At 37.5% G+C, this 27,812-nt stretch overlaps 1 protein-coding gene across 4 annotated transcripts; it reads right to left on the bottom strand.

Annotated features, from left to right (window-relative positions):
- Positions 1-1,539: 1,539 nt before the first annotated feature.
- On the bottom strand, positions 1,540-27,484 carry LUC7L3 (LUC7 like 3 pre-mRNA splicing factor). Of its 4 annotated transcripts, XM_069482387.1 has the most exons (12): positions 27,256-27,453; positions 15,004-15,070; positions 11,946-11,985; positions 11,295-11,439; positions 10,884-10,958; positions 9,472-9,576; positions 8,411-8,572; positions 7,725-8,008; positions 7,016-7,176; positions 3,606-3,746; positions 3,395-3,500; positions 1,621-2,045 (listed from the first exon to the last, which is right to left on the bottom strand). In XM_069482387.1, the coding sequence occupies exons 1-12, from the start codon at positions 27,352-27,354 to the stop codon at positions 2,012-2,014; spliced, it is 1,419 nt and encodes a 472-aa protein (XP_069338488.1). In that variant the 5' UTR covers positions 27,355-27,453; the 3' UTR covers positions 1,621-2,011. The 4 variants fall into 4 exon arrangements, with proteins under 4 accessions (XP_069338489.1, XP_069338488.1, XP_069338487.1 ...); XM_069482388.1 differs by lacking the exon at positions 3,395-3,500 and having other exon boundaries at positions 1,540-2,045; positions 3,553-3,746; positions 27,256-27,484; XM_069482386.1 differs by having other exon boundaries at positions 1,621-3,500.
- Positions 27,485-27,812: the final 328 nt, after the last annotated feature.

Here is a 27,812-nt window from a genome sequence, read left to right on the forward strand (position 1 = left end):
AACTGATTGCTGATTTCAATCTTACCAAATAATCCTCTGATAACTGACTCCCCTTAAAGGCTTTCTAAAGAGAAAATACATTTACCAACTGACAACTTTTTGGTCTGCATGGCAGAAACATTCATTTCTTCTAGTAAATTGGCCTCTATATTGGCTTCTTGTGAGCCTGGCTAGCAAGAATCGGTTCCTTTTGAGCCAGATCAGTTCTGAGTGTAAATGGTATAAAACCCAACTTCTAAATCTCCGTGAAGGCCAGACTTTAGTCATGGACCTTCTGAGGGGCCAAAGTCTCCCCGTCAAACTCTAGGTAACTTCAATAGTTATCCATAGATTTAAGTATCCACAGAGGAAGCCTTTTCACATGAGCTCATGTACTATACTTCATGTAAGTTAGCTACCGATTCTAGATGAAGAACAGAACAAATCTGGCATTTTAATACCTTAGATTTCTTATCTGTTTTTCTTAATATCTAGTAACAGAATATGATAAACTATCACTTTAAGTCCTTTACTGCTATAACCATAATCTTGTCAAACTACACAAAGCAGAGCTTGGGAGGTGGCTGACTTGCTAGATTTTGTTTCTTGTCTTATCTTAATCCTCACGTGAATCATCTCTTACAAATTTGGAGATAACCCCACTCATCTATTGCTGCATCTCCACCATCAGCTACCGAAGTCAGGAGGGCTCTGTCCCCACAGTATTTTCTCATCCAGAGCCCCTAAAGTGGTGGCTTCATTATTTTCTAAAGTTTGTTGAAGGATTATTTTAGTAAATTCCATAACAATTCATTATACCTGTTAGAATGAACACAGTGGCCTAAGTCAGGCACTGGACCATGAGGCAGAGACCTGCAGTCCATCAACATGAAGGCACAAGACCCTGGGTAAGTCATTTAATCCACTACTCAATTTCTTTACCTAAAAAGTGGTGGCAGTGTTTGAAAATTATAAATCACAAGGAATTGCTATGAGATATATATGTGGGGGGGGGCTATGTATGCAGCTGAGATAATACTTCAATACAGTTGAAGCTGGCTATAGATAGAAATAAATATGCTGCCAATTTTCTTGTATGTGACATAAAAATAATCACCTGCTTTTTAAAAAACATCCTCATCATATATACTAGACACCCCATACACAGAAAGAAAATACATTTATAAACTGACAAGACCAGGTTAAAAGAAATCTTGATACAGGACTTAAAAGACCAAAATCTAGTTAAAAGTTCTTGAATGGTCTTCTACATCATCATTTCATAGCTAAAGATAGGGTTTGTCAGAAGGATATCCGGAATTTCCTACTACTAAAGAAATCTCTTGGGGATGTAAAAATATATTCTAGTTTACTGTACATCTTCGCTATTAAAAGCAAAATTCAAATTTATTCATAACCACCCAAAATTGAAGCACCATTATTTAAAACATTAAACTAGAAAGTCTATAAAAATTAGTCTTAAACAGAACAAATCAGATAAAACTGTACACCAACACCTCTAGTAATTGCGTACCTGTTATATTTAAAACAAGGGACTAGTTCAGAGTCAATAACTTTATTAGAAAAAGATTAATACTAAATCTTTTCAATGACAGAGACAATCAACTTTGTAACAGAAAGTCAGAGATACTTTATTTTTACTTCTAATTCCAAAGGCTAAGTATAGCAGAGTTGTAAAAATGGAATCCCACTTAGGCTGATTCAAACAAATACTAATGTTTTATCCTGTTTTCAAAGTCCAAGAATGAAAACTTGCAATTAAACACTTAGCAAGCCACATGTTTAGGTAATATTTCTTAAAAAGTCTTAAAGAAAAAATATGATACATGACCTAAGTTTTCAGTGGCATATATACTATTTAACACATGTTCTGAAATCTGGTAGGTCACATCAGTCCTGAATTAATTTTTAATAATAAAAAAAAAACACTAACTGAGCTTTATACTTTTTCTATGCCACTATAAGCTTTCTGTCACCTCATTTTAATGTCGATCTTCACTTTATGCCGTTTTCAGTATTCATCCAAAAGTCTTCGAACAGTAGTCCTACAATGCAAAATTTGGGGAAAAATGATAATTAGACAACATGTAAAAGGCTAATTTTTATGACAAAGTGTTGGCCCAGTCACTAACTGCTAAATATAATTAACATGTGTATATGGAATGTTTGTATTCTTTTTAATAATCAAGGCATCAGTGTGGTTCTTAAAGCCATGTGCCTGTGTATGCCTGCCTACGTGTGAATGGCTCACACAGACATAACGCTACATTGCTTTCCCAGAAAAGGAATGCCATCAACAAATCAACTAAGTGGTACCTTCCTTTCATTAGGAATATTTTATCCCATGCCACTAGCCCAAAGAATGAACAGTTTGTAGGTTTTAAGAACACTTATAGAACCTGACTTTTAATAGTTCTTTAAAAACCCAAATTTATTCTATACAGTGTATCAGTTCTTTGCATTTCACAGATTGAAGGTGTCTGTCCTTGCTATTCACTGCTGCTTTACATGTATCAGCCAATGACTATTCCTAGATACCTATGGCTGACTGCAAATTCTCCTACACAGTAGGAAATATTAAACACATACCTCTGAAAGACTTGAGAATTGCATTGAATGTAACAAGGCGAATAATATGAAGTGTTTATTGTACTTAAAATTCTTTAAAGATATCTAATTCTGGGCACCACTGCATCCCTACATACAGTTGAAAAAAAATTCCATTCTGTTAACATTTAAGTTTTCACGCAATACACAAAAAACCCCTCTGCGCTTCTTGTAAAGAACAAAAAAGATACACAACAGTTAAGCGTAAAGATCACAGGCAATAGCATTCAAACATGGATGTGGGTAGAGAAAGGAGTACCTGGCATGAGTACCTGCTTAGTTTGACTGAATCCTTGATTTTTAATTTGGCTTTTCATGGGCCGCTCACAACACCAACGCTGTGTGAGGTATGGTAGTCAGCTGCAATAATTCATAAACCCTACACTTCCATCAATCCAATGCTACTGGCTCTCGAGTTACAGAACAAACTGCATTAGAATGCAAGGCAATAAAGCAAAAAACTAGAAACATCCTTGACAAAGAAATACTAGCAGTTTAATTAAAACAAAGTAGTCCAACATGTGCCTCAGAAATATTTAAGGTTTTAAAGCATATGTCTCTGCCAATGTACCAACACAAGATGGACTTAATACCAAAAAGAAAAAAAAAGCAGTTCAACCTTTTTATTAAAAAAAAAAAAAAAAAAGAAATGACAGCAAAATCCCTAAAAAAAGGATAATTAACTTTTCAATGGTGACTATATTACAAACGTGGGAAATAATTTCCAAAGAGGCACACTAATGGGGGCACGAGTCTGCTACAAAATAGCTGAGACAAAACAATGTACCTCAAAATGTTTTGCAGGACTACACTGTCTTTTCCTTCAGAAGATGCTTTTGTAAGTCTTCTTACTCGGCTTAGTTCCATCTTCATCTGTGCATACTTACGCTGCACTGTCAAACAGTAACAAAAAGCCCTAATCAAAGTGAGAAACAATACACTTACCTCTGTCTGATCTGAGGTCTTATCAGATCAGTTTTAATTGGACTGAGTGTCACCTTCAGATTTAATGTCTTCACTGGTCCCATTGACCTCATTCTTAGTGTCACTTTCCTTCGATTCAATGTTTGTGTCTTCACTCTGTTTTTCTCGACTACTGGACTTCACACTACTTTTTTTATCATCAGATCCCCTCTTTTCTGCCATAAAAGAAGACATTGACCAGGGATTTTAAAGTAAAATACAATAAAGACATGACTTTTTGAAAAGTGAAACAATTGAGAGATGAAAGACAATCATTTCCCACAGATTTCAAGTAACAGTCTGGTGAATTTACCAAAGGGATAAAATTTGTAGTTTATGGGGGAGGGAGAGGGCAGGAAGGGGAATCAAACTGGTAAGAAGCTATTAAGTACAAAGTAGAATGTAAAATTTCATTTTGGGTAAAGAACATTAGAAAGCAATGGGAAAGGTATAAAAGACAGTACATAATACTGTTCCTGTGAGGTTAAATTATTAAGTGAGAAGGGTAAAAATAGTAATAACCCCCAAAGGTATAAAAGGTTGAATGTTTAATAGGCATGTTTATCCAATTATTAATATATATTTAAAAATGCAATTATTTATATACATATTTGAGTATCCAAGAAGGACAAGTTTAATGGAAGAAAATGGATCTTAAATCCCAATCTAAGCAACTGAACTTTTGTGCTTTGCTAAGAAAAGCAACATATATGCCATCTGAGAGTTGTTATTCCAAAAGGAGAAATTAAAATTCAACTTAGCTGTAAAAGAAGAATGAAAAAAGTAAATTTCAGCTTTTTCCTGTACTACTATCTTTGGAAGAGTAAAACCCTCAGGCTAGAGGCAAAAGTGTTACATAGAGCAAGCACATTCTAGGCTTTTTCAGTTCCAAGTAGTTCCCTAACAAAAGATTTCCACAGAAAATGTAAACTTTCTGGAAAAATTACTTTTTCCCCCTAAATCTAAGAACACCTGGTCTAACAGTAGTTTATAAGACCAAAAAATGTTTTAAGAGAAGCCAAACCCTTCACACAGTTTCTGGACAAAGTTATTAACACACAACACCAAATAACTGGGAAAGGGATGGAAATGAAAACAAAATATGGCATGAGAGAGGCACCCACTCAAAGAATGTAAGAACTAAAGATCTTAGGTGAAGGAGCGTATTCAGTCCACAACACTTGCAAAATACACAAAGCAATGTCCAAGTAGTTAACAGCAAGACTTGCTTCATGCCTGTCTGTCCACTGTGGGAACTGTGCCAGTACGGTGTGCTCTAACTGACCTTGTGGAAAAGTCCTCCCTTTGTGCCTTATGGGCTTCTCCGGTGCACAGGTAGCTTCAGTGAGGAAGAGTCGTCTTGTTGCTCCGTAGAGGACTAGTAGTCAGTCCAATAATCTTATCTTCTGCCCTATGTAAATATGGTAGATCTTAATAGTCCTAAGGACATCCACAATGTGTGGTGGATTTTAGGGCTATGGATTAGAAAAGGAAACTCTCTTGACAAAGAGAGCACCCTAAACTGGTTGATAAGACAGCTTTGTGTGAGAAACCACTTTTCATTTGTGGAGTTAGATAAACTGCTTCCATCACAGCACCTGGAGTAATGAACTTGCTCTTACTCATTTGTCATTATCAAATGCCTGCTATTCCCATACCTAGCCCGAAGTCCAGATCTTCAGTCATTTATACACTTAAGGAGTGGCTAGATGGTTACACAGCATTTTCAAAAGCCAGTAAGTCAAATCATTTCTGAAAGCGGGTCCTACAGTTTAAGATAACTCTACACTGAAGATGAGCCTGATACAGTTTTCTTGGTATCCAGTCTTCCCTCCTTCCTCCAAGTCTCATCAGGAAAACCCGTCTGTCTAAACAACTCAGCTTATTTTGCTTAAAGAAAAGTTTAGCTAAATTCCATGATGTCATTCCATTAGGATTACAGGTAAGCAACGCAGGACATCTTTTTTACTCTACCCAGAAATTATACAAATATCCCTGTTTCTAGGCAGGCCAGTGCCATTACTGCTTAACTCTGATTTCAGGTAGTTATGAAGGCTAGCTAGCTTTTACCCATAAGAACCAACCAACCAACCATTTTAAGTGGCACAAATGATGATAGAAAATAGAGCAACTAAAGTAAGAACAGAAATATAAAAGACTAAAAACTTTCTCAAAAGTGATTAATTTGATCTGATATCCATATATGGCTCTTGAGAATTGACTCCTCACCCCAAAAATACATTACACAGAAAGTCTTGCAAAAAGATTGGGTGAAATGTTCTTAAAATGTAAAGTCAGTTAACCTTTGGTAGCGATTGCCTTTTGAATCACAGAAGCAATTTCTGAACTTGAATGGCAAGTACTAAAGTTCCTGAAAGTCAAAATGTTTCTTACTTTTTAACAGTTTTCCATGTTACAGAAAAAGCCAATAAATGGAAAATAAATACATTTTTAAAACAGAGGGTGCACTTATATAAGAATAAAAGCAGAAGCCAAAAACTACGTCCACTGTTTATGCTGCTAGTTCTAACTCAATCCAGCAAAAAACTAGGACAGTTCTATAAAAGAATAAAATAAATGAATACTTCATAAAAGACCAGTATAGTAAACTCAAACAGCAGCTCCAATGTTTGGGATCAAACATGGACAGAGGGAGGCAGAACGGAATGGAACAAGCAGAGTTGAGAAAATCAGAAATAAGCCCATTCCCTCATTCCTAGAACCATGCAAAGCAGAACAGCCCGGCATCAGTACAAAATGAAAGAATCTGAGAAAACAAAAGAAAATAGAGCAGACCCTGATGAGTGAAAGAATATTTTTCAATAAAAGCTAAGTTAAAAGATGAGAATATTCTTGTGAAAACATGCCAAACAAAATGAAAAAGTCCATTAATAGTGCTCATAGCACAGTAAATCAGCTATTGGTATGCCACAAAAAACTAAAGGAAAAAGTAGAAGTGAAAGAGCATGTTGATTCAATAGAAAACATGTTAAAACACATGTAAGGTAATCAACTTCTAGATACTTAGAATTACTGAGTTAAATGAATGTTGTAAACGAAGATCAATGCAACAATGTACATTTAGTTTACGAGACATATTATGGAACACTGCAGTGGATAAAAAAAAATGTAGCCAATAACCAATGTAGTAAATTCTACAGCCCAATAACACTGAAAGGTAATACAATACTTGAAAAGAATCCAGATGAAAGATCTTCTTCAGGTTAGCAATCGAAGGATGTGATTTTAACATATCCTAAGAAAACACCAGGCCAACTATCATTCTCAAAAATCAGAACAGAAGGGGGGAAAGAATGCCTGCCTCCTACTGAATGGTGTTCCTTATAAATGAAAAAGAGTATGCTTGAAATGGAACTCTGCCTGTGTCTGGAGAAAAGTGTGTGAAAACAGTCTCTTAATGAACTGAATTCTCATAAGAACTAACCTTTCTCCTTGGATTTTCTATCTTGTTCTCTGTCCCGACTTTTGCTCCTGTGTTTATATGACTTTCGATCCCGGCTTTTTGATCTTCTTCGATCTCGACTTCGAGATCTATGCTTTCTTTCTGATCTGTCATGGCTTCTGCTTCTCCGTCGATCTCTACTTCTTAATAATTTAAAACAAAAGGCAGGCAACTTCAGGTGGTATTACAATGAGAAAAAGCCTTAAGAAATATACACTGTTGAGTAATGAACGTTAACCAAAACTCACACTTAAAAAAGCAAATGAATAAAACCTACTACTAAAACATATTACATTAGAAATTTTAAGAATTGAAAATCTTTTAAAATTCAATTTATCTCAAATAGTGCTAAAATAGTTACTGTGTTCTTTAAGGCTCTTCTTCAATTATAACTCTAAAACAGTATGGCTGATTTCATATTTTATGTCTTCTTAAATCAGTGAGAAGCTCAAGAGACCATCAGGTATGCTGACTTCTTAAACAGGTTGTGTCAAACCTCCTAGACAGCTGGGAAACAGCAAAGCAGCTGCCCCGAAGATGGAACCATTCACTGATTCAGCTCTCACAACCCATTCTAGCACTTCAAGATATTTAAGAGCTTCCAAGTACCATTCCGAGGAATAACCCTAGTAACTGCCACTGTTTACTGCACTCATTATGAGCCGGACGCTGTCTTGGGTGTTTTACATACCTGCTTCGCCTTCTTTCTCTACTTCGTGACCTTTTGTGGTCCCGAGACCGACTGCATCTACGGTCTGAAGTTCGGCTTGAGTGCCTACTTCGTGAACGACTTCTCTTTCTTCTTTCTCTGTCCCGAGCCCTTTCTTTTTCTCTTTCTTCCTCTTCTCTTCGTCTTTTCCTTTCTCTTTCTTCCCTTTCTCTCTCCCGCTCTTTTTCTCTTTCTTCTCTTTCCTGCTTTTCCTTTTTTAGACGTTCATCACGATCAGGTTCTTCAGTTCTTTTTCTTAACTTTTCCTACGAAAATCAAGTTGGATTTTTACACAACTGTAACCTTAAAGACAATGCCAAACAATGTTCACCTAATGTGAAGTAATTTGTAGACAACTTATGGAAGCTGATGCCCTTTAAGGAAATGTAGAAATTCCAATACCATGTGTGTCCACATGATATCATTACATGACTAAATCCTCAGGAATATTCTTCCCCAATTTCTGGCGCTTTACAGCATCAAGAAAATAAAGTGCTTTGATAGTATGATAAATAGTAAAATTTCACAGGGGTTCTCAGTGTTTCAAGTAATTCCACACATTAGCAAAATATCAATGAGAGGTTTCTATTTCCATGTGACCAATTTTTAACTGTATTAAAATAGTTATTTTTAGCTATAGCTAAAATATATGTTTAGAAGAAACTTACTTTCAGTTCTTCTACAGTAGCTTTAATCTTGGCATAGCCCATGTGTTGTTTTCCCATCAAATGGTCATCTACCCGAGACTGGGCATCTCCTACTATCAAAAAGGCTCCACACACTTCACAAACCTCCATTTGTTTCTCTTGGGCAGCAAAACTTTCAATTGTCTGAAATGATAAGTCAGTTATTACAATAATATCCAAGGAAGAGAAACAAATCCCAAAAAAGTACTTAACGTTTAGAACAGCTTTCTAATGTGTTTGAATTGCTATTTTCCATTTTCCCAAAGCAATAATACTAGACAGCAACTGGTCAACTATTAGGGAAGCACAGCAACCAACCTGCCATATCATACAGGAAATGTGCTGAGACCAACTGTTCAACTGAACACCAACATCACCTTAAAAAATTTACACTACCTTTCAGAAAGCTACCTATTTTAGTCTGAATTCATTTCTTGTTTAGATTCAACAGGTGTGGGATCCATATTTTTAAAAAAATCATTAAATTCTGTTCAGTTCATTTAGTTAAATAAAAATAAAAAATGAGAAAATAAAAAAATTTTAAAATATCATTAAGGAACTTACTGATATAATCTGAACATATCCTATTCAATACTAGGGAACCAATGACCAATTATATTTTACCATCAATAATATCTAAAACATATATATTGTATTCTCCAATTGAAAGTTAAAAAGGTTGGAGATATTCACAAACGTGAAAATAAAATCCAGGATCAAATGAATATTTAAGATTTAAGACAGAGATTAGCAAGCCAGTCGCCAAAGGACTGTTTTCATAAATACAGTTTTATTGGAAAACAGCCACACCCATTTATTTAGGTATTGTCTAAGACTGAGTTCATGATACACAAGCAGAGCTCAGTAGCTGCCAGGGACCTTGTGGCCTACAAACATAAAATATTTACCACAAGGCTCTTTAGGAAAAAGTCTGCCGACTTTACTTTAGGGCATTAGAAAATTGTTTCCAAAGGTTCTCAGACATAGGTCCCCAATTATCCCTAATGAATAGGCTAGGTAATTTAAAATGAGGTGTTACTCACCGAGGTTGTGGATCTAAGCAATTCTCTCTCTTCTTTTAACTGTTCAACTAATTTCATCATCCCCTGGGCCTCCTCTACCTTCCCTTCAGATCCTAATTCTTCAATCTGAAAGGGTGAGGGGGGAAAAAGACAGTCAAGACTTCTTTCTAACCAAACTATTTTCTTTTCTCCCCACGCTTCATTAGTATTAAGTGTTTACTTTCCATCTTTTTTGTTTACTAAAGACTCTCTGGGTTTAATTTACCCTTGCAGTTTTTTAAATAAGTCTAACTGATGGGTTACACTCATTTAAAAATGCATTTTTATGCCACACAATTTGGTAAGTCTGGAAAGTCTGGACGGAAGTATATACCCATAGAATCATCACCACCATGTGGATAATGAACATACCCTATCACCCCCCCCCCAAAAGGTTTCCTCTGGCCTCTTTTCAGTACCTCCTCCAACCTCAATAGCATACACATCCCCAGGCAGCCACTGCTCTGCTTTTTTCATTATAGATTAGTCTGCATTTTCTAGAATTTTATATAAATGGAATTCTACTGTTCATATTCCTTTTTTGGTCTGGCTTCTTTCACTCAGGCTAATTATTTTAAAATTCATCCACACTGTTGCATGTAGTTAACTCATTTTTGTCTCTAAGTGGTATTCCAACATATGGATACACCACAATTTAATTATCCATTTACCATTACCTGCTGATGAGTATGTGAATTGTTTCTAGTTTGGTTTTTTTTTTTTTTTTCCTTTTTTGGCCTATTATGAATAAAGCTCTTGTGAACACTGATGTACAAGTGTTTGTGTACATAACTGTTTTCATTTCTTTTGGGTAAATACTTAGGAATGGCTTGTGGTGTTTTGAGGGGCAGGGGCATAGAGAAGGGGGCTCACTCTGCCACCCTGGCTGGAGTGCAGTGATGTTACCGTGGCTCACTGCAACCTTGAATTCCTGGGTTCAAGTCATCCTCCTGCCTCAGCATCCCAAGTAGCTAGGACTACGGGCTCATGCCACCACAACCAGCTAATTTTTAAATGTTTTGTAGAGACAAGGTCTTGCTATGTTGTCCAGGCTGGTCTCAAATTCCTGGGCTGAAGCAATCCTCTTGCCTTGGCCTCCCGAAGTACTGGGATTACAGGTGTGAGCCACCATGCCTGGCTTGCATTATTAACTTTTTAAGAAACAAATTCTTTTCCAAAGTAGTTGTACTATTTTATATCCCCACCAGCGTGTATGATAGCTCCAGCTGGCCCACATTCTCACCAATGTTTGGTATGACCAGTCCTTTTAATCTGTATTTCCCTAATGACTAATAAAGTTCAGCATCTTTTCCTATGTATTTGCCATCCTTATACTTTTGCTTGTTAGGTGTTTGTCCCAAGTAGTTTCTGACATCAGTGCACATAATTCTCACCTGCTGCAGGAGCACATCAATTTTGTCCGTTAGAACCTGAATTTTTTCTTCATTTTTGCCTGTTGGGCCAGCTGCCTGTTGAAGACAACAAAATACATTACGAACAAGTAAAATACAAAGATAAACACTCTAACTCTTATATGCCATATGTATTATTTAATAACTAAAATGTTTAATCAAAAGAATTCAATTATCTTCAATTTCTAGTCAATTACATATTTTGTCAGTTACTAATAGTTAACAGAAAAATCTTATGACCAGCAAAATCAATGGTACTAATAAAGACTGAAAAAAATGAGTATCTTTTAAGTTTTAATGAATAGAAGACATTTTCAAAAATATTACGGAGGTCTCTGAGTCTCCAGAGAACATGGACGCATTATGAAGACTGTAAATTCATCTCATACTTACCCCAGAGGACTGCTGGTTTTGAGATAATGCCAAACGAGCATGGCCTCGTCTGATCCTACGTTCTACTTCTGCAAGTAAGCTCTGTAAGTATCGCAAAAAATCTCTCTCATAGCCAACTTTCATAAAACGAGAACTCTTCTCATACCTAATAAAATGAGAACAAACAAGCACTACTTTCCAAACATTTATCCATTATAACTCAAATATTCTATCTTAACCAGTCTCAATGACTGTTGCATTTAGGCTAAAGAGCAAACCAGGTGCATATGAAATGAATTTCTGGTTGCCATCAGGGAAGTCAATACAGATCATTATGTTTGGTTTAGAGCACAGGTTTTACACAAGGGTTTGACCACCAGCTCTACCACTGCACTGGATCTCTGACCCTGGACCTGGTACCAGTCTTATCTATAAAATCATGGTTATTAAAAAGCAAATGTCATACAGAAAAAAAGTTTGGTATATAGTATGTACTCATGTGGTGATTAATGGTATCATTACTGAAGCCATATAGCCTTATTACCATCCGAGCTAGTGACTAGACCTCTCTCAAACATTCATTTTGCTTAATTTCAATTATTTCTTCAACCCTTGTCCCCTTTAAACCAAATTATGAGTAGACAAAAATGACAAAAAAGCACGACGACTTACTGTTTTCGTAAGTTTTCATCATGAATTTTTTCACATGGACCTGGGGGAAGAAAAAATTTATAAATTATTCGTGGAATTAACATTTTCTCTTGCCAAAAAAAGGAAGCTATTTTTGATTTTTAAAAAGAAAAAGATGTATTTTATCACTAAGCCGTCTGCAGACAACTAAAGTGATCCTACTGAACCACGAAGCATTATGTATGGCCAAATAGCACATGAAAAGTCATCTCCTCAGTCTTCAAGGTTAATATAATAGAGGGCAACTATATGGTAAAAACAGAAGGGAGGGAGGGAGAGAAAAAGGGAGGAAAAGAAGGGTAAGGAGGACGGAAATTGTTCCTTATTGCCACCAAAGAAAATGCTGATGGGGTGGACCACTGGTCTGAACCACCAATGACATTTTATTATTTTTAAATACCTCCACATAAAGTCAAATAGCACAACACTAGCACCCTAGTCCTACTCCTTCCCACCTCCAAAAAGCAACCAATTTCAACTTTTAGCTGTTTCTGTTGGCCTTTATCTCCATATTTCTCAAGTTTATGCTTATTTCTTTTCCTTGGTTTATCAATCTTAGACATCGAAATTTTAGGTTAAACAAACATCCAGTGTTTACAGTTTGACTATGCAAGTACTGTCCATTGTCAGGCCAAACAAAAGGTGCATTATGATGATACTTCTGATACACTTTTCGTGGAATTTTTTCATCTGTTTAGTTTTCTATGTATCTATTTTCAAATTCTTCTTAAACACTTCTACTCAGCTACAGAAACTTTCTCAATACTAATTTCCCTGAAGATTCAAAATACATCAGATAATCAGCTTCATTTTCTTCCATGATCTTTCCATCTTACTTCAATCAGGGATACTCATTTTCTAAGCTCACTATAGAGTTGCCAGTCTGATGAATTCCTTTTCTGCTTTGTACTGGATGAGTTTTGCTAGATTCTCTTGTTTTTTGGTCCTTCTTAGTTTTGCACGTTTTCATGGAATTTCCTGAGAAAAGGTCCGTGGGAGATAAATTTGTTGAGATCTTACATGTTTGAAAATGTCTTTTTTCACCCTCATACTTTGATGTTTAGCTATAAAGCTAACTTTGGCAAAAATGTTTTCACTCACAGCCCCGAGGGTATTTTTCCCCAATGTCTTCAAGCTTCCTGCATTGTCACTGACCAGTCTTGGGCCATTGGGATTCATAAGCCTATGACTTATACACCCCCTTCCATCCCTGGTGTGCTGAAATTTCACAATCCTTTACCTTGGTATGGATTCTGTTCATTCACTGTCAAGACCACTTGTAGGACCTGCTCAATCTAGAGACTGATGTCCTTCAGTACTATAATTTTTTTTCTTAAGCTATTTCTTTTGTAATTTCCTTTCTATTCTGCTTGCTCTGTCCAGAACTATTAACCAGGTTTTAGAGTTCCCTAATTTTTAAAATATTTTTTATCTTTTCTATCCTATTGCCCAACATTCCAGCATTCAATTTTATTTTCAAATCTTTCCAGTGATTTTATTTCAAGATTTCTCCAGGTCTAATTTCTAAGTGCTTTTTGTTTTTCAAAAGTTCCCTTTTTACGGCATCCAATTCTTTCTGATGAATGCAGTATCTTCTCATATTTCTCTGAAGATACTAAATTTAGTTATGATTTTTTAAATTTCTCTTTTGCCTTCCCCATTATCTCTAATTCCACCAAGTTCTTCTCTCACTCTTGGTTTTGATAAATCTCTCACGTGGAGGATTTTCTGCAAATGTCTGGCTGGTGCTGCTTGGCCGGCAACTGGTTTTTAAAATAAACCTCCAAAATCTGAGTGGAAGTTACTATGGATAGGCGGGGTTTGTCAACTACTGCTTCACCGTAGGAAAACCAGGCAGTAAGACTTGCTTTTAAGAGCTTGCCCAGCGGCCAGTACCTATAGAGATCACTTCTCAGGAACTGTTTACTTTCTCTAGATAAGAATCCTCTTCTCTTCTGCCTGGAGAAAAACATCTGGCTGTATCCTTCTATGAACAGGGTAGAGGACAGCCTCACTATTAAGAATACAGACTCATTTCATCTCTTTTAGTCTTATCTTTACTTGCTACTGACCTGTGCTATCTCTGGAATCTCAAGATCTAGACTCTTTCGGCCCTAAAGTGCTCCTAATGCTCTAAGACAAACATTGTGCATAATGAATTTCTTTTATGTACCTAGAATGATACTAGTTATGTATCATCCTTGAAAGAATTGAGAAAATAGTCAATTATTTTTTGTATTTTGTGGTTCAGATGAACTAGACTCTCTCTAGTTCAATTTCTCCAGAAAATAAACCTCTATTCTCCTAAGATAAAGGTGTGGGAGAGGTGGAATCAACAGATATACAGGACAACCTAGACTAGTGGCTCTCAAATAGGAACACTTTTGCACCCTGGGGGGACATTTGGCAATGTCTGAAGACATTTTTAGGTGTCACAATTGGGGGTGCCACTTCCGTCTAGTGGGTAGAGGCCAGGGATGCTGCTAAACATCCCACTATGCATGGGACAGCCCCCCCAAAAACTGGCCCGAAATGTCAATAGTGTCAAGGTTGAAAAACCCTTAACTAGACTAATCTCTCTTAATTTCAGACCCATGACTCAACCCTGCCTTCTGTGGTACCTGGTGCCTCCAAATCCTGAGCCTGTCCAAGGTTCTGCTGATCAAACACTTGCTTCTGTTTAGTATCCCCTTCTGCAGGCTTTTAGGGTACAGGTTTCTCTGCTCTGTTGAGTTTGCTGCTACTCCTCCATCCACTTGTCATCTTCCAAAAATTTGCTGACATCTCTAATGTTATCTCCTCTTCCATTTACATCTTTTTTAAAATTTTCATTTTAGTGAGGTTTTGGGAGGGAGTGGAAATAGACATGTATGTTTAATTAAGCCACCGTGTTTAATCAAACTGACATTTATTAACACATTCATAAATATCTAAGCCAAGAAATTACTTAGCAAATCTTTAAGAAAAAACAAGAACTACAAAGAACCAGTTTTTTTAAAAGTCATAAATTTGATAAAAGTTACACAGAAAATTCACTTACCAAGATCAGAACGAGTATTTGTGAACAATTCCGCAGGACAAAAACCACAGAGATAATATTTACAAACCTAGTGAAAAAAAACAAAGGTACTTAACTTTTTAAAATTGCTCAGTTTTACAGTTATTTTGGCAAAGGGTGTCACATAACTATTATCTAATTTCTTGATGTATCTTTCAATCAAGTATAAGAACAATTTCATTTGCTGAATCATAGTAACCAGGTAAATTAGTGTCTCTTAGACTTCCAAATTTCAATAAAAGATGTGCAATAATGACAGAATTAGCTACCAATATTTTCTACTATTAATATTTTTAATTGCCACCTGCAGGTTCTCCAGTAGCAAAAACAAATATGGGAAAGACATCCCAGAATAAAGGGAAATCTTTATGTTAAAAAAAACCCTACACTGTTCTTATTCTGTTTTTTTAATAGACTACGACCTATTTACAGATTAGGATTTGGAAATCACAGGTAACACTCATTTAAAGCAACTCGGTTCCATATTTTTACTTAGAAGATCTTGTAATACACCATAAAATGTATTGGATAGTTTCATACATGCCAACACTTTATTGAATGACTCTTTGTGGGGTATGGGGAAAAAACTAGTAACATGAAACCAACGTTTAATTCTCCCCTGTTGGTACTACTGTAACTCCTTCAGATACAGTCCAGAACTGCTCTATCCTGTATTTAATTCTGTAACACTGCAAACCAAACCGTGTAAATCCGAATTCCAAAGCATCACCCTCCCTTCACATAAAACTTCGTTACTGTGTGGATTATCAATGCACAACTATGACATATGAAAGAAAAGGTAGTGTTAAATCTAAACTTGAGAGTTCTTTCTAGACACTTAGGACTGGATGCTAAATCTGAAAAGACTGCTTTCTGCCTCAAAGGCTTTATGCTCATTTGAAGCAATGTGGTTCCATAAGCTGCATCCAGAGAACTAAAGTCATAAAACATATCTAAATAGTCCCTAAACAACAGATTAGTTTTATGCCAATATTATCCTGGCATAGCCTTACGTCTTAGTATCTTTATATTATTTTTCCCCCTTTAGAAGTTCTAATACTTGATTTTTGAGATTACTCTTTGCAGCTCGGCACAGTGGCACATGCCTGTACTCTCAGCTACTTGGGAGGCTGAGGTGGGAAGACTGCTTGAATCCAGAAGTTTGAGGCTGTAGCGCACTATGATTGCACCCATGAACAGACACTGCACTCTATCTAGCCTGGGCAACACAGTGACACCCCGTTTCTTTAAAAAAAAAAAAAAATTAAAATTAATTCTAATTTGTTAAACTCTGCATTCACCTTAAGTGTGTCACAATAAAATACCAATGCTAGTATTCAATTTTCAAAAATATTTAAGAATTTCTTTTATTTGGGGGAGGGAGGATCTGGCAAAGAGTATGCCACTTTCACTATGCCCCATCTTTCAGACTATTAACCCTGGTTCCACAGACCCAACAATTACTTAAATTTCACACAACTGTGTTTAGTGAAAGTTACTACCAGAATCTGCCATTAATTATAGCTGTAAACTGGTTATATAATAATCTTGAAACTCAAAATTTTGTGTGCAGCTCTCGTAGACATAAAACTTGACTATTACTGTGCATTTTACCTTTACTTACTTATAAACAGTCATTTTAATTTCTATTTCCCATTTTTACAGAAGTATATTCTAGGGTTTTAGAGAAGATTTTATCTAAAGATTGATTTTATGGTTTTCAATAGGACTTCTATTGTCATCACGACCAATATAAGACTACTGTTCCTTCTTAAGTATAAACTGGTCAAGCGACAATCTCTACTGATCCTCAGAAAGGCTCATTCACTAAAACAAGAGAAATAAACACATCTTTACTCTCCCTCCAGACTCTAAAATATAACCACATATAAACTTCAAGTATTTCTAGAAAATACAACATAGTACTTATTGAAGCAACATGTGAAAAGACACATAAAAGTATGAAATAGTCAAGCAGTGAAACAGGTTATGCTTTGGAGAGGCAACATGGTGTAGAGTTCAAATCCTGACTGCCATTTATCTGCTATAGAACCACAAGTCGTAATTGTCTTGATTTCCTCATATTAAAAAAGGAGGTAATAAATATCTCCCATTGTGATTATGGAAAGATCAATACTGTATATATGTGTTAAACTGGGAGAAAAGGGTGAGTTAGCCTTATTTTTAAAATACTACCAATTAATTTTTAAAATGCCTTTGGGCGCTATGTTGAGCAGACCAAATAAGACATGCCTGTCTGTGGGCTAACCAGGAGCTATCAAATTTAGTTCAATCACCCCATTTGAGTGGAGAAAACTGAAATCAACCACAAGACCTGCCTGAAGGCACCCAGCTACTTAAGAAAATCCAGACCAGAATCCATTTTCCCAATCCAGTTCCATGTGCCCTTTCCACTCTCAAGATACTGCTTGACCATTTAATGGCACATCTAACTTATTTGTTACTCTATCCAATAAACTCTAGCTACTTAGACTGCTTCTTTTAACTCTTCACAGGGATCAAGGATGTTCAACTAAAAATATTAACAAGAGGCCCGGGGCAGTGGCTCACTTCTGTAATCCTAGCACTCTGGGAGGCCAAGGTGGGTGGATCGCTCGAGGTCAGGAGTTCGAGAGAGACCAGCCTGAGCAAGAGCGAGACCCCCGTCTCTACTAAAAATAGAAAGAAATTATCTGGCCAACTAAAATATATATAGAAAAAATTAGCCGGGCATGGTGGCACATGCCTGTCGTCCCAGCTACTCGGGAGGCTGAGGCAGTAGGATCGCTTAAGCCCAGGAGTTTGAGGTTGCTGTGAGCTAGGCTGATGCCACGGCACTCACTCTAGCCCGGGCAACAGAGTGAGACTCTGTCTCAAAAAAAAAAAAAAAAAAAAAAAATTAGCCAGGTGTAGTGGCACCTGCCTGTTGTCCCAGCTACTTGGGAGGCTCAGGCAGGAAGATACTTAAGCCCAGAAGTCTGAGACTGCAGTGAGGTATGATGATGCCGCTGCACTCCAGCTGGATCAACAAAGCAAGACTCTGCCTCAAAAAAAAAAAAAAAAAAAAGTAAGTGTGCGTGTGTATAAAGATCAGTAGTACATGCATATTTGGGTGCTTAAAGTCATCAGTGCCAATATAAAAATAAACCAAGAGGATTAGTATCTTACTTTTGGATATAATCATGCTAATTGTTCAAGTTTTGGAATACTAGCAATAAGCATTTAATAGTAATCCCTAGAAAATATAAGCCTTTGTTACAAATTAGTATCCTTGCAAACTCTCTAAATACGTATTAATTAATTCACTCATTCACTTAGCCTTTTATTCAGCAAGTCTTTATTAAATGTCCACCATGAACCTAGCAACCTAATAACCAAAGGTAGGAGGCATAAACATCACAGAGGGGATGCTAGAATTCTCTTTAACATAATCATGATTTATCCTCTTAATAAGTGTAAGGCAACATCAGTCACCAGAAGAGTTCAATCTCATCAGAAATACAATCAGTCTTGGAAATTTGACTAAAAAATTTTAATTGCAAGTTTCCACCATTTAAAACACAAATTGTCAAAAAATTAAAATATCTGGTGTTAGATACAGTGATGGGAAAGTGACATTCCAAATACTGGAGGGCCAAGGAACAATTTGGCAGCATCCACCAAAATGTAAAATGTGTATTTCTTTAATCTTTCTAGGAACCTGTCCTACAAGTGGCTCAGATATACATTCTAGAATATTCACTGCAGGTTACTTGGCAACAGCCAGAGAAATCAGACATAATCTACACATCCAACAGGAAACAAATAGTTAAATAAGGTAGATTCATATGTACCAACAAGGAAAAATTTCACAGTGTAAGTAAAAATGTTGTAAAAAAAATTAAAAATTATATATGTCTGTAAATTATTAGGAAAAGTCTGGAAACACATACCAATTTTTAAGTTGTCTTGGGGAAGGACTTGGCAATGGGGAGAAGAGCAAGAACAGACTTTTTTACATTTGTTAAAATTTGAATCTTTTATAGCAAGCACGTTTCCTTTCATAAAAAGCAATTTTAATAATTCTAAACTCAGAAAACAGAAAACAGTAAAATCAACTGTCTCATACATTAATGGAATCAATCTCTAATGAGAACATTATTTAATGTAAGGAAGACACATATTGGGGGATTTAAGTACAGTATAAATATTTAACTAGGAAAATGCTAAGACATCTTAATAAACAGTGCCCTTTTTTTCTAGCATTCACTTCTTCTAACATAGGTATTCTCAATTCTGATTATCAATTTCTTCCAATTACAAAAGTACACTGAGAACATCTTAACGTTTCTTTCTGTACCTATTTAAATCCAACAGCAAGCAATGTAATTCTCCCTTGAGCTAATCAAATATTTTCAATGCAGTCTGCATTATTTTTGTTAAACTGCTTACGAAAGATAATGCATTTATTCAATGTCTAATTCTGATAATCTAAACACCGGCAACAAGCCAGGGCCCAGAACTTTGGGAAGCCAGTGCAGGAGGACCACCTGAGACCAGGAGTTTGAGACCAGCCTGGGCAACATAGTGAGACCCTGTCTCTACAAAACATTAAAAAATTAGCTGGGCATGGTGGTGTGTTCCTGTAGTCCCAGCTACTTGGGAGGCTGAGGTGGGAGGATCACTTACACCCAAGAGTTCAAGGTTACAGTGAGCTATGACTGTACCACTGCACTCCCCCTGGGTGACAGAGAGAGACCCTGTCTCAAAAACAAAACAAAACAAAACAACACAACACAACCATACATACAGGCAACGTAACTCATGTTGGCAACAGTAAATCTGAAGACAGGGACTTAAATAAATCTAAATAGCTAATCCTAATTACTATATACAGCAAGTTCTCCAATAACTAAAAAACTGATTTCCAGCTAGGATCACTGTGTGGAGCTTGTAAGTAAGTTCTCCCCATGTCTGTGTGGGTTTTCCTCTGGTACTCCAGTTTCCTCCCATATCTCAAAGCTGCACACAGTAGGTGAACTGGTGTGTCTAAATAATCCCAGTCTGGGCGTGGGTGTGTGTGTGCCCTCTAATGGAAGAGCATCCTGTCCACAGCTGGTTCTGGCCTTGCGCCCTGAGCTGCTGGGACAGGCTCCGGCCACCTGCAACCCTGAACTGGAATAAGTTGGAAAAGGAATGAACACAAATTATTATAAAATAAAAATTCATAAAGTATACGATAATCACACAAATGCACAACAATAAATGATGCAGTCTGAAACCAGTCAGCGAGCCTACCACGTGACTGTTTTTGAACTGTGGGGCAGTAGTTGTTCCTTACAATTTTCACTTTACAAACATTTATTCCTTAAGCCACCACAACTGCCAGCACTCACTGATTCACCAAAAACTGGGTAAATAATTGTCTTGTTTTTATTAATCTTTCTTAAATGTATGCGTAGCTCACATTTCAATATTTAATATTAGAAGGTCCTTATTGAGAAGTTTGGCGATATTTTGTGACCAGAATTATGCCATAAGAACTTACTCTTGTTTATATTAATTAGCCTATAATAAAACTAGTTTCGTTATAGGTCATTTTGCTTAAAGTTGCAGTTTCCAAGAACCTATAAACAACCTTATTGTATTTTGAAATAAAGTATTATTGCAATACCTTGATTGTCATATACATTTGTTAATTTAAAATGCAAGAATGCCTGGAAATTTTACTGGTGAGAAAAAATAATTCACTCTGTAGTCTTTTGTTACTTCTACCATTAAGTTTAATTCTTTTTTTTTTTTTTTTTTTTTTTTTGTTGTTGTTGAGACAGAGTCTCACTTTGTTGCCCAGGCTAGAGTGAGTGCCGTGGCGTCAGCTTAGCTCACAGCAACCTCAGACTCCTCGGCTTAAGCGATCCTACTGCCTCAGCCTCCCGAGTAGCTGGGACTACAGGCATGCGCCACCATGCCCGGCTAATTTTTTCTATATAGATTTTTAGTTGTCCATATAATGTCTTTCTATTTTTAGTAGAGACGGGGTCTCGCTCAGGCTGGTATCGAACTCCTGACCTTGAGCAATCCACCCGCCTCGGCCTCCCAGAGTGCTAGGATTACAGGCGTGAGCCACCGCGCCCGGCCAGTTTAATTCTGATTACAACAGGCTATAAGCAAATGTCTTCCTTTTAGCTAAAACAGTTGAAAACAGACAAACCCCCAAAGAGATCATTTTTAATAAAACAATTTATAATAAAAAGATTCAGTCCCTGACAAAATACAGTTTATGTCAGCTATGCCATGATCACATTTTCTAATCATTCATTTCCATGTCTTTAATTTTATTACATATACCTTTGCAGTCATGGTTCACTATTTTATTGCCTATACAAACTTCTGGTAAAATTTCAATTTTCCACAGCAGCCAGATAGTAAACATCTCTTTTCTGAAAGGTTCCTGTCTATCTTGCCACATTCCTCCACCCAACAAAACCAAACGAGATATCACTATTTACAATTTGCCAAATTCACTGCTTTTCTCCAGCCCTTCCTTCAGGCTAGTAATATTTGTCTTCTCTCCCCTTTCCCTCAGGCTAATTCTTACCAATCCTGAAGGCCCCAGTATTTAAAGGTCACTTTGTCTGCAAAGGCTTTTCCGGAATATCCATCACAGTCTGGGTTAAATGTCCCTCACTGAGTTCTCTGCACCCTATACAGCTGACCCTTGAACCACGGGGGTAGAGGGCAGTTAGGGGCACTGCTCCAGTCTGGATAGGGTTTGTTTGGCCCTGCCAAGTCTCATGTTAAAATCTGATCTCCAATGTTGGGGTGGGGCCTAGTGAGAGGTGACTGGGTTGCGGAGGCGGGTCCCCCATGCATGGCTTGGTGCCATTCCTGAAGGATTGAGTGAGTGAGTTCTCATTTAGTCCCGCTACCCCAAATGGCTGCTGAGAAGTCTGGCAGTCCTGTGCTCTCGCCACATGATCTCTGCACAGGCCGTCTCCCCTTCCCTTTCACCACTGAGTGGAAGCAGTCTGAGGCTCCACCAGGAACAGATGCCAGTGCCATGGTTCTTGTACAGCCTGTTGTACCGTAAACTAAATAAACTTTTTTTCTTTATAAATTACCCAGCCTCGGGTATGCCTTTATAGCAACGCGAATGGATTAAGACAGACAATGAGCCCCCACAAGCCACCGAAAATCCAACTATAAATTTTAACTCCCCCAAAACTTAACTATTAATAGCCTTTTGACTGGAAGCCTCACTGATAACATTAACTGTCAGTCAACACTTATTTTCTATATTCTATGCGTTATATATTGTATTCTTACAAAAAAACTGAAGAAAATATTAAGAAAATCATAAGGAGGAGAAAATTATAGTACTGTATTTATCGATATCCTAAGTTTACATTGTCTGTTTACAGGATGAATCGTCTGTCTGAACTGATGGGGAACCACGGCTTCAGATCTCAAATGATGGCACATGAACAACTTTTTCTTGTAATTTCATGACTTTGCTTCTTGGCAGCACTTTCAGCATTACCAGTAGCACTTCGTATGGGTCCCATAGTGTTATTCAAGGCTTATGGTAGCACACTAAACACAATGAAAAAATACACAAAAACCACAAGAGATCACTTTTTAATGCCATACCAATTTGCTTGGAAGGATGAATTGCTCACATGTAGATGATTAGCATCACAGGGCTTTTTAAGATGACAGGGATAACTGGCAACACTTGAGCTCAGTGCAATAACAAACAAGGTGGCTACAAAATTATTACAGGAGTATACTATGTACCGCAGTTAATTTTATGCAATTATGGTTTAATACCGCATCTTTATGTTCTCCCAACTACAAATGGTGCCATGTACTTTCTGTAAGGGATTATGTAAGTTTTGATAAATTTTAACTTTTTATAATAGATTAGTGCATATTTTATGGTTGCAAATGATAAAATAGACTAGTATCTACATGTATTTTATGCATTCATGACATACTCAACTTTCCTTTTTTTGGTATTTGTAGGCTATGTGGTTCATCTGTGTATTTAATTGCTGCAAATCTGCAAAAAATATTCCAATATATCTTTTGAAAAAAACTCCAAGTGGACTCCCTCAAGTTCAAATCCATGTTGTTCAAAGATCAACTGTACTTTTTCCCATTGTGACACTTATCACATTACTCCTTCATATCTGTCACCAACACACTGATGGCTCCAACACACTAGGGCCAAGTGCTGTATAGTATTATTCTATTTTTATCTACTATACGAGCAATACATTTTTACTGAATAAATTAATATAGGAATTTCCCCAACCTACTAGTATGAAATGATGAGAAAATTAAGCATATTTCATAAAACAATGAAGCACCATATTAGTAAAAAAGAAAAAGTGCTAGGAACTTAAGCTACCTTCTCCCTTTTTGTCTAGTCTAATAACATATATAACAATATACACACATATTTCCTAAAGCAGCCAAATACTTGGGAAATACCTTACTATTTTCAGTGTGATAACAGCACCGTGGTTATGTTTTTCTTTGAAGTCCTTATATTTTAGAGATGCATAGCGATGTCTTTAAGGTTGAAATAGAATTGCTTCAAAATAATGGAAGGGATAGAGGAAATGATGATCATGTGTTGATATTTTTAAATTGTGTGGGGGTACATGCAGAGTTCATTATACTATTCACTCTAATTCTGTATGTTTGGGGAAGAAAAAGCAAATAGCAGTTATATATACATATTAACACAAGGACTGCTGGCAATTCTGAGAAGCCAATACTTACCATGTACTATAGAATAAGGCAGAAAATGCCCACATTTCCAACAGAAAGAACATTTTGGTGACTCTCTGAATGAAATCTATCTAAGTAAAATACTTATATTAACAGATGTCATGCACTATAATCACTCATTTTTTTGCTTCCAATTTCCCTCCCAAATTTTAAACCCCTTTTTCAGAGTTTTAAAAACAAGTTCACAAGTAAAAATGTGGATAGAAGCCTTAACTGGTTTTCCTTTTCTAAACTTTTCAGTGTCAATGACAATATCTAACATTCCAAAGATTTTAGAAAAGAACATTTAGTTCAATTCTCTTCATAAATTATTAAACCTTTACTGAACAGAGAGTATGCTTGAGTTTGATAAATGTTGAAAGAAATATCACTTCAGATATTATTAGAATCAAAGTTAAGTAATTTCGCTTTCTGATTGAGATCTAGAATGCAAAAACCTCAATTTCAACTACAAAATTCCTTTACAATTCCCTACAATCTTCTAATAACAGGGCTACTTACTAATGCCTTCCTGGCAAACACTGAAATCTTCCCCTGTGGACCTTAACTGAAAGGGACTCACCCTAAGCAGTTAGTTACAATCATATGCTTTCCTCGTCATTGGTGGTTGTTTAGGATTAACCAAACCAAGCAGACATAAACTGCTTAATGCAAAAAAAATAAAAAATAAAAACCCCAACAATCTTAAGCAAATCCAAAATACAAATAAAAAAGGCAGGAGTGTGTGTCAATGAATCTTTGGAACAGTGTCAAAGTTGATTTGACTTTATCTGAAAACTACTTTCTATCGCTCAGATCCAGAGGTAGCAATCTGTGAAGCTGGAAATGCCTGTAAAGCACTAACCCCAGAAAAGCACTTTAAGATTCAACCTTGCTGATGGTTACATACACATCATTACTAAAAAATGGTCGATGATTTGCATCAGATGCATCCTTCACTTAAAACTGAGCTTCCCCATGTGCTACTATGAAGGGATGGAAAAGTACAGAATTAAAATCTACCAAAGTAATATCAATTACAATTTAATTGTGCCCATCTGCACAATTAAAAGCCCAGGACTAATCAGGATGAGTCAGGAAGCAGTAATTTACAAACTTCAGAATGCCCAAGAGGAGCCATTTTAAAAAAATGCAGATTTCTCGGCCCTCACCCCAGACCTACAGAATTAGACTCTCTGGGTAGTAAGAAACATAAATTTGCATTGAAAACAACAGGTCAGGCAAATACAGCTACCTAGGGACTACTTTTAACACTAAGGTAGTTTCGACTTTGATTGTTAAATATCTACAAATGCCACAGCAACTGGAGTTTTAATATACTGTTGCTTTCTTTTTTGGGGTATTTATTCATCCCTATTCCAAAGGAAAGAGAAGGAACTTGCCCAGCTGAAATGGCTTTTTCTATCTAGTGTAAGTGTGGCTAAGAACAATTTCTAGATAGAATAGGAATGCAAAAACATTTTGAAGTATCAGGCTACAGTGATGGTGAATCCTTTACAGCATACAAGAGCCTGTTCATCCCTGCAGGATTAGTGCTAACAGCCAACAGAAAAAGAATATGCAAATGACCCAGAAATGATACCATGAGCTTCCCTAGCTTTATTATACCCTACAATAACTCCACTTATTTAGAAGAAGCCATGTGCTTTGTTCCCGGTCAACACCACTAACCTCTCCCTTATAGACATGAATTTGAAAATGCTAGTAACTGACTTGAGATCCTTGCATCTAGAATGAAGTGCAATGGGTCATTAAAGGTATGAAATATTTTGGTGCCAAACACTAAAAGTTAAAATAAGTAAAAAGCACTAAAACTGAAAGAAAAGCAGATAATGGCTGAGATGACATAAAACCCGAATTGCTATTCTGAGAGCCTCATCGTTGCAAAGTCATAAACACACCACAAACAATGCAATGTGGCAATAAATTACCACTGCAAAGAAAAGTTTTTTCACAACACATGTTCAAAACTAAAAGGTAGAGACATAAGGCTGCTCCAGCTGATGAGCAGTGCAATCAAAAGCATTTTTCTCTAGAACCCAAAATACACAAATGTCCTTTTTGCACATTAGCTGAATGGCTATCATGTTCCTTTTTTTTTTAACCTTTGCAAAGCTTAGATGGAAAGGTTACTGAGTTAGGTGGCAAAAATTTTTGAAAAAGTTACTTCATTGCAATAGAGACGCCTAGAAAACAAAGAGGATCAAGATAAATAACAAAGATACTTAGTCTCCTAGAGTGATGAATGGAGGGAAAAGCCCAAATGCCAAACAAAAAAACCTCTTTAAAAGATTCACATTTCTAAATCAATGATAAAATGTGTGAATGAATCTGACAAATAGCCTACGAAGAATTCTACTCTAAGAACACTTCGTACTACTTTGGAATCGGGTAGCACCCCGATACACCTCTAGTCAAACACATTTTTTAAGGTACTAAAAGGATTCATCTAGCAGTAACTAGATGAATTTTACAAAAGAGAAATTTTACTCTAACCAAACGCCGTTTAAATGAAGTAAGCAACTAATTTTCTGAAAAAGCATTTCTGCTGAACTGTTTCTTATTTTGGTTAGCAACTGTTTTAACTTTTACCATGTTTGAGTGTAACCATAAAGTAAAATTAAATTTTACATCTATTCTTCGGGCAAGATTTAAAATAAACGTTACACTGTTATGTTCAAAACTAAACCAAACTACTTGAAATACAGTAGTTGTGGAAAACCAGTTCCACAGAATTATAGAAAGTGATCAGGACTACAAAGATTTGGTTTAGCTTCGCCACTTACTTGCCAAGAGACTTTGGGTGAGCCTCTCAAGTCTCACCTGTGAAACTGGGGTTGTAACAGTTACTTTTACTCATAGTTAAGAGAAGCAAGTAAGTTTTATGTGGGGGGGGGGGGAACCTGACAACCATCTATATGTCAGACTTATTAGAGCACAATGCTAACAAACGATATGTGTAAATCACGGTAACCCCTGACAAGTTATTACTACTTGTAAATTTGTTCTCCAATACAAGCGTCAAAATCCAACATCACTAATTCTGGTCAGAAATTTTAGCCTAAATACGGCACTCAACCCAAATAACGGAATAATCTGCCCTTCTCCCTATTTCCTGAGGTGAAAACTCGGAGCCGCTAGGTGCAATAAAACGCTGCTATGCTTCCTTTCCCGCGTCTCCCCGCCTCATCACGTTGCTTTTCAATTCTACCAAGGGCTCTCTCGGACTTCCTCGATACCAGAACAACAAAAACAAATCATCCCTTCTCCCGGGTCCGAGCTGAATCCTCCCTCCAGGGCCGTGCTCCTGGCTCCCTCGGCCACCGGTCAGACGCCCGACCCCGGCGCGGCCCGGGCACCAAACCACACCGCGACCCGGCGGGCCCTAGCCCGCGCCCGCGCCCTCTCCCCTCCCCCACGGCGCCCAGGCGCAGGCCCTAGGCCCGCGGGACTTACGCTCTCGTGGTCCCACCGCACGTTGCTGCGCTTTTCGTCCGGGGCGAGGTTTCGGTCCCGGCCCATCAACTCATCCAACAACTGCGCAGCCGAAATCATGGTGCTTTCTTTGGGCGGCTGCTCCCACCAGCCCTGGCACCCACCAACGAAAATGCCGGCGACACTGTCGCCAACCCCCCCGGCCCGCTCTGAGGCCGAAAAGCCGCCTCTACTGAGGAGCCGATCAGACAAAATGGCCGCCGCGCGGGCGCCTTCCCAGCATGCCGTGCGCCCGCGGGGACACGCCCAGGCCCGGGCGGCGAGGGCGGCCCGGCTTCCGCCGTCTGGGGGTGGGGCCCGCCGAGGCCCCGCCCGGACTCCGCCCCCGCGGGGAGGCGGTGCCGCTCGGCGAGCTCAGCCAGCGAGCCTCCCCAGGCGTAGTTCTTTCTTCCCGGGCTTTTTCACTGAGGCATAGGAGACCAAGTGTTGAAGCTTGGACACGGCTCTAAAATGGATAAAAAAGCAGTCTCCCGAAGTCCGCGAGGTGTGCACGGTGCCATCTTGCAGTGGGGGAAACT

The sequence above is a fragment of the Eulemur rufifrons genome, chromosome 9 (assembly GCF_041146395.1).
Source record: "Eulemur rufifrons isolate Redbay chromosome 9, OSU_ERuf_1, whole genome shotgun sequence".
Lineage (NCBI taxonomy): Eukaryota > Metazoa > Chordata > Mammalia > Primates > Lemuridae > Eulemur > Eulemur rufifrons.